Source organism: Accipiter gentilis, chromosome 23 (assembly GCF_929443795.1).
Source record: "Accipiter gentilis chromosome 23, bAccGen1.1, whole genome shotgun sequence".
In the NCBI taxonomy this organism is placed as follows: domain Eukaryota; kingdom Metazoa; phylum Chordata; class Aves; order Accipitriformes; family Accipitridae; genus Astur; species Astur gentilis.
In genome coordinates, this window is record NC_064902.1 from 20636691 (window position 1) to 20653832 (window position 17142).

At 39.2% G+C, this 17142-nt stretch overlaps 1 protein-coding gene across 2 annotated transcripts in view; it reads right to left on the reverse strand.

Moving 5' to 3' along the window:
• The window catches only part of PDZRN3 (PDZ domain containing ring finger 3), a 146839-nt gene that overhangs the window by 20825 nt on the left and 108872 nt on the right, over positions 1 to 17142 (reverse strand). Inside the window, exon 1 of one of the 2 annotated variants that reach the window (XM_049826969.1) lies at positions 11960 to 12233. The exons of the other annotated variant lie outside the window; for it this stretch is intronic. Within the exon in view, the coding sequence (XP_049682926.1) occupies positions 11960 to 12028 (69 nt within the window). The 5' untranslated portion in view covers positions 12029 to 12233. Of the gene's footprint in view, positions 1 to 11959; positions 12234 to 17142 lie in introns of those variants that run through there. 2 annotated transcript variants of the gene reach the window in all.

The window sequence follows — 17142 nt, forward strand, 5'->3', positions numbered from 1 at the left end:
GGGACATGAGGATGGGAATGCTAAAATGTTGGGATAATGAAAACTAGTAATTCTCAAGTCTGCTTATGTGTAACAGAGCTAAACTGCTTTTTTGTCTAGAAAAAGTAGCAGGTATTGGTATTTTATTTTTAGTAACACAAAACTGATGGAGAAGAAAAATATACTGGGACAATCTCAGTGGCCCAATCTCTGGTGTCCATGTAGAATTGGTACTTGTGCCTGATTTTGAGTCCTTCCGAAACTTTAGCAAATAGATGATATTAAGATGTTTAGTTTCTATCTGGAAAATTTGTCACAACTGACAAACAATTATTTCTAGTGTTTAAAAGCCAATAAATATATCTGTACAGTTTCACTTTGTTAAAAGAAGTGGCTCTATAATCATAGACTTCATTCCTAATGCTGCTGAATTATGCTCAGCAAAATTCTTCCTTATAAATAGTTACATCTGAAATAACACAAGAAAAAAAAGAAATCCATGCATATGAATGCTTCAGAAGACTGCCAAAACCTACAAATATGCATAATTTCTTAAGAACCTTACATGCCATGTGACAAAGACAATGGGATCTTTCATGGCACAAAAGATGGATAAATTAACTTGTCTGAAACGTTGAAATGCTTAGCTTTTGGACCTTCTTTGCATTGGAAATATATTGAATATGAAGAAAGCTGTAGTTTAACTGAACTGTATGTAGTTAAACTGAACTGAATGGACCTTGATGAAATTTGTGGTGGAGCCAGATAGCAGGCTTAGCTACTGCAACAGACACAGAGTTAAATACTCTGAATTAAGACCATACAGTAAATAAGGAAGGGATGCTTGAATTTTTTTTAATAGAAATCATGTAATGATTATGAAATAGAATAGTATTTATAGTATTTTAATTTATAGTATAGTAATTTAAAGTATATACTGTATGTTAAAGACTTTTGCACAAAAGTAGGCTGCAGAGAGCACACTACCTAAAATCTACATTGTAAAGGCAGCAAGAAATCTATAGATAAACATGGCATAATGCTGTCTGGGAGGTCAGTGTCTCCTAGAAGTTTTCTTTTAATACTTGGAATGAAAATAAAATAGTCACTTCAGCTTGATTTGATGCTCACTAAAGTCACTGGGAGTTTTGCCTTTGCAATGCCTTAGTTCAGGCTCTGACTGAAACAGAGGTGAGTCCAATAGCAAAGCAAGATGTTATGAAGCGGTGCATGCCACTGGCATTCAATTGGCATGGCCAAACTCTGACAATGGAAAGGCAAATGCTGTCACAGTCAATTAAGGTAAAATGTGATACATATTCATAACTGAGAAAAAGAGAGATGATGCAACAAGGTATAATAGGGGAGGCCATGACACAAATCCAAATTGAGGGTCCCACCAAATAAATAAAAGGAAATGATGTCTTAAACTCTCATTTCAATCGTGGGGCTTTTACTAATTCCTATTTCCAAGAAGTAAATGTTGAGAAAAATAAACAGGAATTAATGAATTAAAAAAAAAAAAAAAGGCAATATGCTGTATCTGGCCAAAAAACAGAAGCAGCAGCAGATGAACTTCACTGTTGAACTCTGAACATCAGGTGAAACTGCTGAAGAACACAGCCCATGACAGTTAGGAGATGTAAAAGCAACAAATACAATGTGACTATACTTTAAGATCAAACTTCTAAGAGTTGTGAAAAAGGCTGGAAAAGTTTGAGTGCTGCCTTGGAGATAAATGAGTAAAAATTCCAGTAGGATCTTGCTGGGTGTAGTGTTGGTAAGACCCAATTGCATTCCTGAGTCTGTTTTCAAATCTCTCTCGTGTTGGTAGCTACTTATTAAGTAGCTTGCCAGATGCAACATATTATGAATGTTGGATGCATATGTATTATTGAATATAGGATGCTACAATACACATGGCCAGTAGAGGAGGAGAAAGAACAAATCAGTGATGGGTGAATCAAGAAGGAAGAAAAACAGGGAAAAAACCTGTCATTTTGGCTTGTGAAGAATTTGCACTACCTAGCTAAGACATGGCTTTCCATGTAATTTTACAGTGCTGTGTGTAAGGTGTTGGATATATAATGGCTTTTCTCTCTGTCAGAGCTGTGCGAGGCATTTGGCATCCCTCCTGCTGAAATCTCCTTCTTCCTCTATTAATTCTGGATATATGTCACAGTGAAATACCTTTTGTGAGGACAGATTTTCTCATGTTGGTTTATACCATACACACATGCTTTTACTTCAACAATTATTGTACTGAGAGGTTTGGTATCCTCCAGCAATTCCAGAGCCAACTGCCACTGTTTAGATGCTAATTTCAGGCCAAATCTTCCAGAGGTCAAAATTGGCACAAGGTCCAGAGGCTGGGAGCCCTCCAGCCTTCACGCTGCGAGGACACGGCTGGACCTCCTGCGCAAGTCAATGGGAGTTTGCAGCCATGACTGAGATGACAGAATTGTACCCTGTTACTAGAAGAGACAGTCTTATTTTTGTTTGAGGTATGAGGAAGATGCTTTGATAAGATAGCACACGGTTGTGCTATTACATAAATGTCACTTTATCAGTAGCTGCTGTTTAATTATTTAGCAAGGTAAACAATTTACATGTTTTATTTTTCTGGGTGGGTAGAAAAGACTAATTAATTGCCACTTTGTGGATGGCAGACATAAATTGGGGGCTTTCGGGTATGTCAAAATGTGCCACTTGTTTACATAGACAAAATTTCCTCCTGGTTACCACCCATTCTTCTTTTCTTTTCCTTCTGATACAGTGCTTATGGAAACCCCAGTATCTGTTCTTTCTCTTCTCCTGCGATAGCAGAATTTACACACCTGGGTTATTTACACTAGAAAGATGTTCCTCGAACTGATTCCCAGTTTCCCACTTGCAGTCACAAGGGAGGCATGCACACGAGCCCCTGGGAGCCCCGCGGACCTGGAGAGGCGATGCAAGGGCAATAGGACAGGGCCGTGCTAGAAAGAGGTTTGCAGAAGAGAATGAGGCAGGACACTCAATGAATGTAGGTGAGGAGTTTTGCATTCAAGCATGTGCAAACATAATTTGCAATAGTATAGATGAAGTAACGCTGGACATTGGCGGAAGTAGGTAACTGAAAGGTTGAGAAAGCCAGAAAATCCCTGCACATAAGAGTTTACTGCGTGCAGTTATAATTATTTTGTACTTTATTTTTGCTTAAATAGTGTGAAACGTTGTTTGCTGGATGTTGGTGGTATACAACAGAAACTAAAAAGGTTTCAGTAAAAGAAAATTATTTTTCCATCCATCAAGTTAGACTTGATTTATATGGGTTTAATGTCATGAATGGTAAACGTTTCCATGCATTGTACGGCTTGTTGGTTCTTCTGTGCTTCACAAATGTCACAGAGAAAAAACTTTTTTGCTTAAGAATGAGTAAGCAGCTTTTCTTTGTAGAAATTCATGCAAATCCTTGGGAAGTGCACTATAAAAATGCTAGTTCTGCTAGACTACAGACGTCTGTGCTCCATTTAAAACGCTCTTTATGGTCCAATTCACTTCTTTAGCAAGTTCTTACGAAGTCTGCATATTAAGAAAAAGCAGCAGAACTTTAAAGATTTTTATAGAAACTAGAGCAGCAAAAAGCCTATTTTCTAAACCCCCTTTTCCTCAGGAATTGGAGAAAGAAGGTTCAAAATATAGGTTAATTCTTCTTGCAGCTCCATCTAATCCCTCTTTTATTTCCCTCATATGGACAGTCTCTCTCTTCTTCAAAAAAACAGAATTATATTGTTTAGTAATAGACTGTTTCCATGTGTGTGCATTTCCCTTCTGCCTTGTGAGCCATCCATGACAAAATAGTTAAGACCAAAGAAAAATTCTTTACTTAAGAGTACAGAATACATTTGTTCTCTAAACCGTTAACTTCCAAATGGAAAATCTTGGGAGAAAGACCCTTGAAATAAAGGAATTTTTATTCTGCTAGTAATTAGCACATTTACGTATTAACAAGGCAGCGCTAGTGCTGTATATAGCATACTAAAATGTGCCTGCTTTTGGTTGGATTCTCAGGCTCCGCTCCCATGTATCATGAGTCGAAATAAAACCACAGGGAATTCTATCGTTTGCTTCAATGAAAACAGATTTAGACTAGTGCTGGGGCTTCCGAGACTCTTGTACTTTCTCTGTAAGCAAAGTTTACTTGGAGCCCTCTTTTCCTAAATATGCATTCATTGTGTTAAATGACTATATCAGGGCCGAAATACTTTTTCATATTTTGTCAGCATTAAAAAAAGTGATCTTTTGCATATCTGTTCATGGCTTAATAACCCTCATCCACATAAAACACAGAAAGAAGTTTACAGGCCCTCCCTTTTTAATGACGCTTTCTGCCATTTCAGTAGCATGACCCAGAGGGAGCCAATCAATTATATTTCTGAGTGAAGTACAAATGACAGTCATAAATAATCATGAATTACTAATGACCAGAATTCAGCAAGTGCAATTACCCACTTTCTCTCATTCTTTATATTTGCCCATGTATAGTGCTATGCCTCCAGTGTGGCACCTTGGGCTGCTTCTGCTGAGATGTTACATCGAAATGCTCTTGCCCTTCTTAAATGTCCTTTTCCCAAGAGGCAAGAACCTATGTATTCATCTAGTACAGCAAATCACAGCTTTTTTATGAATGAGAACTTTTTTAAAAGCTATGTATTTCTATATTTATGTTTAAAATAATACACCATGATAGTAAATAGCATAAAAATATTAATCTGTTTAGTTGAGGGTGTAATGTTACATGGATTTAAGCGAAATTCTTGTACTGAATCAGGCCAAAAGTCCCTGTAGACCAGTTACCTTTCTCCAGCAGTGGCATGCAGGGGGTGCTTTGAGAATGGTGTAAAAGGAAGACATATTTGGAAGGAGCTTTCCCCTCCTATGCCCTTCCAGCACCTACAGCTCAAATAGCTGACAGTCTAGCAATATTTAACACCATACTTCCATTAAAATCAGAGTAGTACAAGTTGGTGTATAGACCAGGCCTTCAAATAATGCTAACATTACTTTAGCAGCATATCGGACTATGCAAACAGAGAACAAAAGACAGTGGCTCCTCTGGAGAGCCTGCTCCAAGCAAAAAGACAAAAGGAGTATTCTGCAGATGAGATCAAACACAAAACAAGTTAGTGATCTACCCAGGGTCATGTGAGAGCACACCACAACCGAAACCTGACCACTGATCTCCAAGACACTGTCGTTAAGACCATTCTAATTCACAACATTCCCATTTCTTCACCTGTTGCTCATTGTTTGTTGTTTTTGAGCCCATCCTCCCACTCTCTCCCTTCTTCCACAAAGGTCTTAGTGATAGAAGACAGGGAAAGAGCAACTGTGGATAGCTGTGAAGTTACCTGTGCTGAAGAGGCTTATTGAAGTTGATGCTAAGAAAAGATGCAAAGAACACCCAGTGCTGCTACCTGGGAACCCAGCAGCAGTGACAGATCCAAGTGGATTCGTTAATAAGAGGGCCTGCTGCTTCAGAAGCTACCTGCTATCTGCAGAGTAGGCTTTGTCATCTTGGGCCATCTGCTTCCAGAAGTAGAGCAGTGTTTTTGGCTGAAGAAAACTAACCTCAGACAGTGTCATGTAGGTAGGAGTCCCACCACCAGCACCTTACTCTACCCTTCCAGTCCATGCTGCTTGACCATGGCCTAGAATTCTGCTAGTGTGCTACTGATAAAAACACCTTCATTCTCCTTTTTTGTCTAAAACTGATGGAAGTTACGCAGATGCTATTAGGTCAGATACAAGAGCTTCTGTTGCACTCTGCAAGCAACTCTGCCAAATTTAAAAAGGCTTTCTTACCAGCTGTGATCTTTCAGCATAGGAATGATCACCTTCTCTAAAATGATGCTGTAGGAGCTAATTTACTCAGTGTAAGTGCACATGATCCATGAAAATGCATAAACCAAGTATGGGTTTAGTCTGATTGTACAATTACTTTCTCTGTGATGCAGAACACCTATTTCTCAAGTGTTCCCAAGGAGTCTGGTGGTAGTGTTTGAGAAATGGAGTGCTATGTAACGCAGCTAAGGTGGTGTCTCAGTGTAAAGCCAGAAGAAGTTTCAGCAATTAGAAATGAAATGAAGAAGTGCCCAGTTCGTGTGCCAGTGGACAGCGTGTCCAATCACCTTCAACATGTCTAGAATTATCACTGTATTGACACAACTGAGAAAATACTGCCATGATGTTTACCATTTTTCTTTTAGATGGTGGCCTCTGGCTTTTTGCCTAAAGAAATACTGTGATAATAGGAAGGTTTCCTTCAATAGTCACTGTTTAAAGTAGTGAATATTGTAGTCTTGTTTAAAGTTTATGTGCATTTTATATTATTAAGGCTGCCACTCTCCAGTCAAATCCCTATCTCGCTAGTGAGTTCAGGAGGGCTAGCTGGATCTGCTTACATTTACTCACTGAGTCTCTGAAAGGAACGATCCCAGTGTACATATAAACATAGAGTTGCCCTGTCCTAGTGAAAATGAAGCCTGACCTTTTGTTTCGTTATTAATGAACACAGCAAAACGCATTTATTAAATCTGCACTTTTTCATTACTCCATATGTTTCCTTTTTCCCAGCCCATGTCTGACATGTGACAGTAAAGCACAGAGTGATTGTCCCTAGTGCCTTCTCCCTTGTGACTTCTTGCCACCTGCTTCATAGCATTAAACAGATGTATAAGTGTAAAGCATTACAAAACTCATCTTTTCAATCATTTATCACTTAAAAAAATTCCAAATAAATCTATGCTATGGTTAAGCATTTTATCTGCTCAATGTAAAGAAGAAAGGCACCGTAGATTTTAGGAAGATTACACAGCAGTAAGATATTTCATGTGCACAGTAGGTCAAATTACCCATTTATATTACAGGTGAACATTAGGCATTTTGTTTATTTCATATCATGTCTTGGTTACGTTCCTTTAATGACCAAAATATTCCTCTAACATGCAATAAAGAGTATCTTCCAGAGAAATCCTAACAGAGGGATTACATTATTCATCGTCAAGTGAAGAGGAAAATTTCAATTGCCAGTTTCTGGTAAATGTCTAATTAAGAAAAGGGACTTCTGAGCCACAGACAGGCGCCACAATCATTAAAGGGCAGTTTTCTGAAGATTACGAGTCTCCAGTCTGTCAAGCAGAGTTTTTCTACAGCTGAACTAATTCAGCAGTAGAAAACCCTGTCTAGAACAAAGCTCTTGGAATTAACATCTTGTTTAAGCAAACACATGCCTACTTTGAAGTAAGTGTGATAGGTTCACAACTGTTATTGAGGTCAAGTTTAATGGTAGTGAAGTGACAGAATAAAACTTCAATGCTATTCTTAATTTCAGCTGCAGCACAGACTGTACATGGAGTATTTGAAGCCATACAGTGTATTTCAAGTAGACCAGTTTACTATAATTGGCACAACCAGTTTGGTCTTAACGTGGAAAACTACTGAAATGTAGACCAACTAATTCTCTGGCTGCCCAATTAAATTTGAGGGTGTGAAAAGCATATGTACAGAGGCAATTATTTTTGTTTCCTAAATCTTACAGTTTTGATTAGAATTTTTTTTTTTTTGAGCTGAATGTTTATTTTGGCAAGCTTCGTTTTGGCCCTCATTTAGGATAACATCATTGCTCAGTAGGTTTAAGTCTAGTTAGACTGTTTCCTTGAATCAGGCTTTCTTAATGACTGATTACTTTAGTCTAATTTTTGCAAGTCTAAACAAGTGAATGGAATTCTAATAGCAAAGGGAGCTGTATCAGTGATCAGCCCAGTGCAACTGGCTTGTGTGTGAGTTCTGCTGAAGGAATAGCCTCCTCGCAAGTGATGCTGCTGGAAGTTGCCAATGAAGTACAGTGTCGGTTAGTTCCTCATCACTACTGTCTTCTCATTAGCACAGCAATTTGTATGCTGACCTTGATGCTTTTATAACCTTGGCTGCATCGTATCTTAGTCTAGTTTAGAAGACAAATCCAGCTTGCCCACTATTGTTTTCACTAACACTGTCATTTTTACTTGTCTCAGAGATGTGCCAGGCCAAAAGCACGTGAACGAGGCTTTCAAGTTAGTAAAGCACTAAAAGGTCATTACATCAACTGTTTATTTATATATGAACTTTAGTATTTGTGAAAGGTGCCAGCTCAACAATTACAGAGGCAGAAATCTTCTGACCTCGGATCATCTGAAGCAAGGGCAGTGGCAATGTGAGCTTGTTTCCTGCCAGCGTTTCTATCCTTGTTCTGGAAGGGCAGCCTGGAGGAAGGGGTTAGTCTCCATGCTCACTTATCGCATGGTTTCTCAGCTTGTAGTGCCAGTTTTGATGGGTCGTTTTTATGATATCTTCCCACTACGAGAACTGGATGAACTCCATCATCTTGAATCGCAGGAAATAGCTTTGAGCATTGCTCGAGCAGTTTAGAGTCACCTGTGATTTAAAATTCTATGTTCTTATCCTTGGAAATATTAAGTGGCCATTTAGGAAATGATTTCACTATGTGTGCTTACCTCCCAAACTGCATGCAAACACGTGCTTAGTGTGAAATAAGTACTGAGAAAGTTTCTTAAATTGGGGTCTTAATCTTTTTTTATTTTATTTTACAAACTCAAAAGCTCTATCTCAGGTGACTCATTCTTCTGTAAGTTTCCTTCAATGGAGATTACTTTTCGGTCCCCCAGGAATTTTCCTACAAAGGGGAAAGCCCCTATTTCTGTTATTGTTTGTATAGGAGCTGATAACATTGGGAAATGCAAACTGGAAAACTGGTCTAACACCTCCCCCCCCCCCCCCTTTTCTGGTTTTCTTTCTTCCCTATTCTGCCTCCATTTTCACACCCTTTGAAGTCTTCTAAAGAAAATTTCCATTAGAAAACCAAAATCTAATAGCATATAATTACTTCATTTCCTATGCTGTATGCAACTGGGAAGCAAACCTCAAGATACATCTGAGATACTGTATGCATCACATTGCTGCCACAAGGACGCTTATCGTCAGTGACAGTGTTCTGCATCAAGATTTCAAGCTGCCATAGTCCCCTTTGTATTTGTAATACAAAGCATTGATATGCACAGCTACAATAGACTTTAATGACGAGGTGTCTTAATTTGGTTTTTATTATGTGATTAAAGGTACAATAAGGTATGTGTTCAACAAGAGGGAAGACCGTTGTTCTGCATCATTAAGCTCACAGCGGCCCAAAAAGAAATCGTAGGCAATGTGCCAAAGCCCTTAATGAAGAGGATCTCTTTGAATTATCTATGGATGAGGAAGGGATAAAGCCTGAGCCCTGGTATATTTGATCCTCTTTGTGCTCTCTGTTATGAGGACTTACGGAGCCAGACGTACTGGACCTTCTGGAATTGTAATTTATTGAAGCATTAATTTCCCAGCCACACTAAAGCTTTTGGCCTAATAAAGTGCACTAATGTATTATTATTAATTCTTGCAAGTGTTTTCTGAATTCCTACATCTCAGAGTCATGAACTTTTAAAAAATAAGGCTAAGGGGATTTATTTGTAACAATATTCAATATTTCCTAAAACCAAGTTACACAAATGTTGTCTAACTTGGACTCTAAAAAAAGCTTCTTTTAGTTTTCTCTGAAATGGTAACGTCATCTTACCACATGGTATTAGGGTTACATGGAAGATACAAAATAGAACCACTGTAAGAGGTATTTGTTACTGCTAGCATATTTTGAAACTTTTGTCTTTTATATCCTGTTATTTTAAATGACGATGATTCTTCATCTCCCTCACCGTTAAATTTTAAGTGATTGCTCTTATGTGTAGGTTACATGAGGATGCATTTTTATAGTGATATTTAATTATTGGGACATACTCCATAAGCTATAGAATTCCCTCCCTCTTATCTTATGAAACAGAGAAATCAAAGTAGTACCTTGTTAAAATAATTCTGCACAATAATTTATATTCTGGAATAATCAGGGATTATAGTCTTAAATAATTCAGGTTTTACTATGTTAGAAATCCCAGTTTTATAGGATTACACGCACCTCTCACTTCTGTGGAAGCTGAGGGTATTCCAACCATGTTTCCCAGAGGACCTCCCTGCTTAAAGTTAATCACCAGTACTGTGCTCCACACATTGCTGAAACAAGGCTGCAGCATTTTGCAGGTTGATTTCTAAATCCAAAGTAGCGCTAGGGATCTGCACCTGCAGCCAGCACCGGATAGTTCAGTCATCTCAGATATCAGTGGGACTGTTCCTGTGACTGATTTTAAGGACACGTATTTAAAGAATGTTGTCCTGCATCTGCTAGGAGACATCAGTAACTTGCAAAGGTTCTCTGCCACCTTTATTTCACAACAAATATTGTGCAAGCTTCCTAAACAATCAAAATATTCCTAAATTGTTGCCGTCTCGGTTTGTTCTGGTTGTTGTGCTTCACGGATAGTCCTCAAACCCAGACTGCCAGAAAACTTGGCAGCCTTGGGGGATAAGTAACTACTAGTACAGCCACTGCTTGATCTGAACAGAGGATTCACACAAACAATACCTGGCACCAGGTCTGCTGTTGCAGGCGGCATTTGAAACTAGTTCTCAGTACAGAATAATGTCCGAGAAATCTGATTACCCTCCTCTAAAATTCTTCCCACCATCACATGCATAGCAGCTTAGCAAGTGGAAGTGAGTTAGTATAAATAGAAATGACAGTAAACCTGTCTTCCTATTTGCTCCCACAAGTTTTTTTTCTTCCACAAAGCGTCAGCGTCCTTTGGGTGAGCAAGCAAGAATTATTAGATCAAACTCTGTGTTTAAAATTTAATCAGTTCCCTACTAGCATAACATAGAAACCACATATTTTATTCGCTTTGTTGTCGGTGACATCAGTGTCTGGGATCAGATGCAGGTGGTAACGCAGCGAGGACCACAGGATTTCTTTCACTCCTGTGCACCGCTGAGCAATTCCCTCTGCCGGCGAGCGCACAACACGGCAGCGCTGGGAAATGTCCACCGGCCCAATGCTCCTGTGACTGGCGATAATTGCCACTTATTCTAAACTGCCTTAGGAACGGCAAGGTGATAAAGTACAGTTTGAAGGATCTGGGTAGTTTGTGTTTATCTGGAGTGTTTGTACTGACAACCCACTTCACGTTTTCAGAGGTTATCTATAAGCTATCTGCCGATGATTATTTCAAAAGAGATTTGTAGGAGTATGTCCCTAAACACCTGGCCATCGCTTTGCAAGGTTCCATCACGCTGTTTTGGTCCAAATGGCACTTCAGATGTAACAGAGTAAGACATTTCAGAGATTGACAGAGGGAGAAGCAGTAACAGGAAATAACATTTTTGTAATAGAGGTTAATGTATTACCACATTTTTAGAAAACTTATCAGATGCTTAATAGGAGTAATTTGATGTATGAAGCTCTGCAGAGCAGTAGTTTTAATCTGCTGTCAAATCTAACTATTTTGGTAGCTGGTATTTCTACATGCAGAGGTGCAAAAACTACAACTACTAGACATAAACTTACATTGACAGGAACAGGCACTTAAAGACCGCACTGAGCACCGAAAGAATGCATTGCACAGAAAGAAGTGTCTGTGTGTATTCGTAAACAGATACAAAGCCTTTCTGGCATGTCTTTCCTAACTTGTTCAAAGAGCGTGTGACCAAGCCATGACCCTTGTCAAGAGATTTTACCTAATACATACTGGAGAAATTAACAACAGTGTCCGATTTTGTGGTGTAAAGTTTTGTAAAAAGTTTGATGTATAATAGCATACATTCAAATATTTGATGTTTTGCAAGTGTGAATGGGAAGGTACATGGTAAAAATATAATCATAGACATATCAAATAAGGCAAACCCCCTGTCATTTCCACTAGTATAAGCAGTTTTTGGTATTCCATTTTCCTTGTCATTAACAGTGGTCACAAGCCTAAAAGAGAACATTTGCTTTTAGAAATGAAATCTAATTCTTTACCTGACAAACTTCATACAGTAACTTGTACTGTTCTTCTTGCTTCTGTAGAGTGCACAAACTGCATCCCATGTTTAAATAAGTGGCAGGAATAACCCCCCTTGTTCACCAGAGCAGCCACAGAAATCTGTTAGCAAGCATGCATGCAGATATCCTTGAAAGCCCTAGGTGGGTCGGCTGGACCGAAACAGTTCACAGTGGTATTGCACAGGGTGCTGCAGAGGAACGGTGCTCTTTTCTTTCGTGCTCTCCCTCCTTCCCTGGCAGTACACAGCACTCCCTCTGCTGCTCCGCTCCGGCTGCGGCACTGTGCTCCAATGCACACGCTATATACTGCTACTCATGCATATTAATCAGCTCTCATTGACTATTCATAACAGACAGTGATACAGAAGCTATAATTGCCAGCTATGACAGCTGAAATTTCTCTAATTAACAGGCAAGTGCTTCAGTAGCAGGCATAATAAAAGACACTAACAATTTTGTAAACCATTTTGTAGCAATTACAAATAAACATGACTACATTTTACTATGGTCCCTCAGGATAATTCTTAACATATTTAAGCAGGCTAGAAGTACAGTTTAAATGTAAGTCACAATGAAATGAATATAATTGTACAAAACTCAGCAGTGGCTGTGGCAAAGTTGAATATGCTTAGTAGCGTTTATTTTTCTCTCATACTGCGGTGGCATCTGAGAGCCTCAGTTTTATAGCAGGAGATGACTGAACTAGGCATTTAATAAACCTAACAGAGAAAGCCCATCTCTGTCCCTGAAAGCCTACATGCAGCCTTAGGACTTGGCTACAAAGCAAAGGAGATATATGTGAATGTATGTGGATTTGGTGGGGAGGGCGGGGAAGGAGTGCCTTGGATTAGTATTTATAGATCAGCTTTAGATTAATATTTATACCAAGTGAAAAAAATGGCCATCTATGCTACTGACTCTCATTATATTTTAAGAGTGTAAGTGACAGGTTCATGTATTGTTATATTAAAAATATAAGCTTTACCAGATATAGAAAGATATACAATAAAATAAGTATGGCATTTATGACTATTCAGTATCTGAGTGCTTGGATCCACATTGAACCTGTGCCATAGATGTAAAGGCTAAAACACCAGTGAACTTCCCAAGGAACTAGAAAAGTACTCATAAGTCGTAGGTTTTATAGATGTTTTCCAGTCTGTAGGAAACACTACCTCATGTTACGAGTTTGGATTGACTATACTTTTTCCAATTGTTTAAGCATTCGGAAGGTGTGCATTTTTATAATCCTTATTTCAGTTCATTCTGCTATAAAGAAGAGAAGATGATAGAATAGCTAGGAATGAGACCAAGGGCCAAATTCCGATACAGGCGTTGTGTGGCAGACAGCCTGGATTTCGCGCTGTGGTTATCTAACTAGTTTCTGACTATTTGCTTAGTGAGTTTCTGTGGATGACAATGGGAATGTTGTGCAAGGATCATCTGCAGCGTTTATGTCCAAACTCTGTACATAGGTATCTTGCTATAGGACTCTTGTAGGATACCTAGCTACTGCTGCAATTGTACCGACTCACAGTTTGCATTAAAATGATCTGCTACTGAAATGCAGTTCATGCTGTCCATATGTTTAGTACTAAAACTTTAGTAAACAGAGACTGCGACAAGGCATCCCTTAACTTTGAGACTGTCTTGTGGTAGCAAAATCTACCTACCTAGAGGAAAAGAAAGAAACGGGACCTCTTCAAATCCCTGCCAAACATCTGAAAGCAGGTAGGCACTCCATCTGTGTGCTGTGACTGTGATGTTTCCCTGACGGGATTACCACTGCGATGGTGGTAGAACTTCCAAGATTAGAGCAAGACAGAGGTAGCCTGGATCTTACTGCTGGCCCTCTAAGCTGAAGAATGATCCAGGCTATCCCTGGTTAGATATGCCAACCACATACTATGGGCTTTTCCAAAGTTGGTTGACAGCCAGTGGCTGTGGATCTTGAATGACTGGAAAGTTCTTGCATGAGGGAACTAGTGTTCCCTAAAAGCAGAAAAGATGATGATGATAACTGAATTAAGTAAAAAAAAGACCCTACTGAAATTGTAAAAAAATTTATGGCTTTGATTAGATAAGTTTTGATTATGTAATTTGATTAAGCAGCTTAAGGTAAAACTTTCAAAAATGTTGCCTATGATTTTGGTTTTTTTTGTGCAATTAAGTATCTTCTTAAATACTAGTTGGTATTTAAATATTATTGTTCAGTTCAGGTGGCTGAGTTCAGTCAGGAATTTTTTTAGAAATAGTACACAGCTGTATCAGATTAGAAATAAAACAGAAACAGGCAGGATATTTCATTTCCAGTTTCAACGGAAATGCATCTATTTGTTATTTTCCTATAGTAACGTGATAGACTACATGAGATAATATTCTATCTGATTCAAAAAGATAATCTGTAAATCAGGCCAGGAGAGTAAGTCCAGCAGAAGACTGTTGATTTGATGTAAGAGTGGAGGGATTCCATAAATGTGATGTTTCAAATTCTTCAGCTAACAAAGCCTAAACACGTTGCTCAGCAGCAAACTGTGGCTTAACGGTGCAGTTGGCTTTGTTGCACTGTTGCTCTGGAAAATAAGCTAGCCTGACAGTCAGGCCAGCGCTCAGCTCAGTGACATTTTCTGGTATTGAAATCTAATTCGTATTTCTCTATTCATCTCATAGGCAGAAATGGTAGCACTGCCTCAGGTTAATATAGACTAGTTTGTACGTGCTTTGCCAAACTTTAAACATTTGGGCTGTAAACTCGTGTTCTGGGCATTGTCCAAAGCCAATTTTTGTTTTTAACGGTATGCTTGAGCCAAAGTGTTTCAGTCATTTCCGAGAGTAAGATTACAGAAAAAAAAAACATTGTTTGCCTATGTTAAGAAATTCTGGATACGTTTTCTTTGAGAAGGTTTTAGTATCAACATATTTTGAAACAAGAATTTGAAGTGCGGCACAGGGATGGTTTGTGTTGTCCCTGTGAAATCTGCTAAATTTGGTCAGCTTTTAAGCTGTTGCAGTTTGCACGTTCTCAGTACAAAGTTGCTACAAGTTTTCAGTTTAATTCTTATGAGACTTCTTCCATGATCAACTGAGTTTGGTGGGTGATGCCAGAAGGTCTGACAAGGCCAGTTCCGTTTCCTAATTGCTCTTTGTGAGGTTTGAGGACTGATATCAAGAACAAAGAGATCTTCTCAGTGCTCCTCACCGCTGGACCCAGACAGCCAGAAAGAGCCACCTGAGCTGTCTGGGATGGGGTGGATGTTAATTGTGTCATTACACTTGCTTTGTAACGTACATACACAGCCAAGCCCAGTGCATTACAGGAGCCCTCGTCAATGCGTGCCGTTCACGGTGGAGGTAAACCGGCTTCCTTTGGTTTGTCCAGATAAGACAGCTCGTTACGGGATCTGTCATCCGCGTTAACAATGTGTCATGTGTGGTCTCACCAGTGTGCCACCGATAATGAGCTTAACAAAATGTACGCATAGTGGATGGCTTATATCACGTGTAATGTGAATATTATAGTGGTCCCAGCTGAATCTGAGCAATCCAGACTGAATGGGAAGTTAGCGAGCCAGCTGACTAGGAACAATAGTAAATAGCCTTTGAATACGCAAAGTGCCAGCAAGAGCTTTCATTAGCATTTATCTAGATTACTTGCTCCCTCACTGATTGCATGTGACCAAGTCTGCGAAATCCCTTTTACCAAGATACCTGGCTCCGACTATCAGACATTTGCTTGTGTGCCCAAAAGCTAATTCTCCAGGAGCAGAAGGTGGTAAGCAGCCAGACTGCGTGGGCCACCACGAAGGACGGGGTGCTGCTCTTGTTGTCTCTCGGAAGCTGGACGTCCTGGACAGACGGTGGGTGACGGCAAGGAGGGAATCCTGCCACAGACCACAGGCTGGTTTTGCTTTTTGTATTTGTCTTAGTTGCGACCTACAATCTCTCAGCTTGTAAGTACAAAATTTTGCTATTTAAATGTTTGATTTATTTTATGATTAAGTCTGCCAGGTGTTGGCAGGTAAGGGGAATCCACAGGAGCCAGATGCACTTGAGGTGTCCTGCCTGTCTGCACGGGATGGTGAATCAGAATAAAGAGGGAAATAAAGCACTCATGAGGGACCTGCACCCTGGAGGGCCACATTATTAGGGAACTCAAAGGCTAAAAAGCACTCTCTGCCAGCTTTTCAAGGGTAAGGACTTACGCTGCCAAGTGTTGGCTCTTAGACAGCAGTTCCCACCAGCAAGAATAAACTCATGTCCTTTGTGCGAGGAGCAGATGGCACATAGCTACTTCACAGATCTGGGCAAACACCAAACCGTTGCGCTCGGTTCTGGGAGTTCCTAATGTTTGAGTGGCTGACTGCGATATTAGTAACGCTTTGGCATTGTTTATTTTGTTTCTTTAAATGCAAGTTGTCTTTCCTAGTATGTAGTGACTATGTAACATTATATTTCTGTACATACACTTAGCAAGTTCTGTTTAAACAAATGATTCCTATTTAAGCAGTGTGATTAGGGAAATGTTTGCTTAATGTATCAATACTTTTAATTACTTTTCTTGTTTTTACAAATATTTAATACTTGTGAGAAACAAAGGCTAGGGAAGAGAACAGCTGTGACTATAAATAATGCTCGCATTCGTGTGCTATATAAACAGAAGTCAGGAAACTGTACAGATTATGATTAGAGTGGTGCGAAAGAAAACTGTGCTACACAACTGTACTTTAAAGTAAGTATCTGGAATTTTTCAAAGTGTGTTAGGGTGCTTTTTAATTATAGCCATTGGGTTACCTCTATTAAAGCCTGAGTGCCTCGTTGTTGAGGATGTGTTCAGACCGAGTTCTGTTTCCCTGTGTTTGTTTGCAAATTTTCAATACTACAATCCACTGATAGCTGTGAAGTGTTGGATTCTTAATAATACATTTAATTAGAGTGGATCTACTTTAAAAATACCCTCCTAAAAAGGCTGTTCTTGAATACGTGAAAGCAAACCAGGATTTTCTATGGCATTGTATAGGTACAACAATTAAATGCATACTCTAAATAAAACAGCACAATTATCTCAATTCTGTGGTGTATTTTTTTTAGATGTGGGCATAGCAATCTGCCTATGCATTGGAAGCCTCAAGACTGGAGCCAAAATATTTAAACTAAAGCAT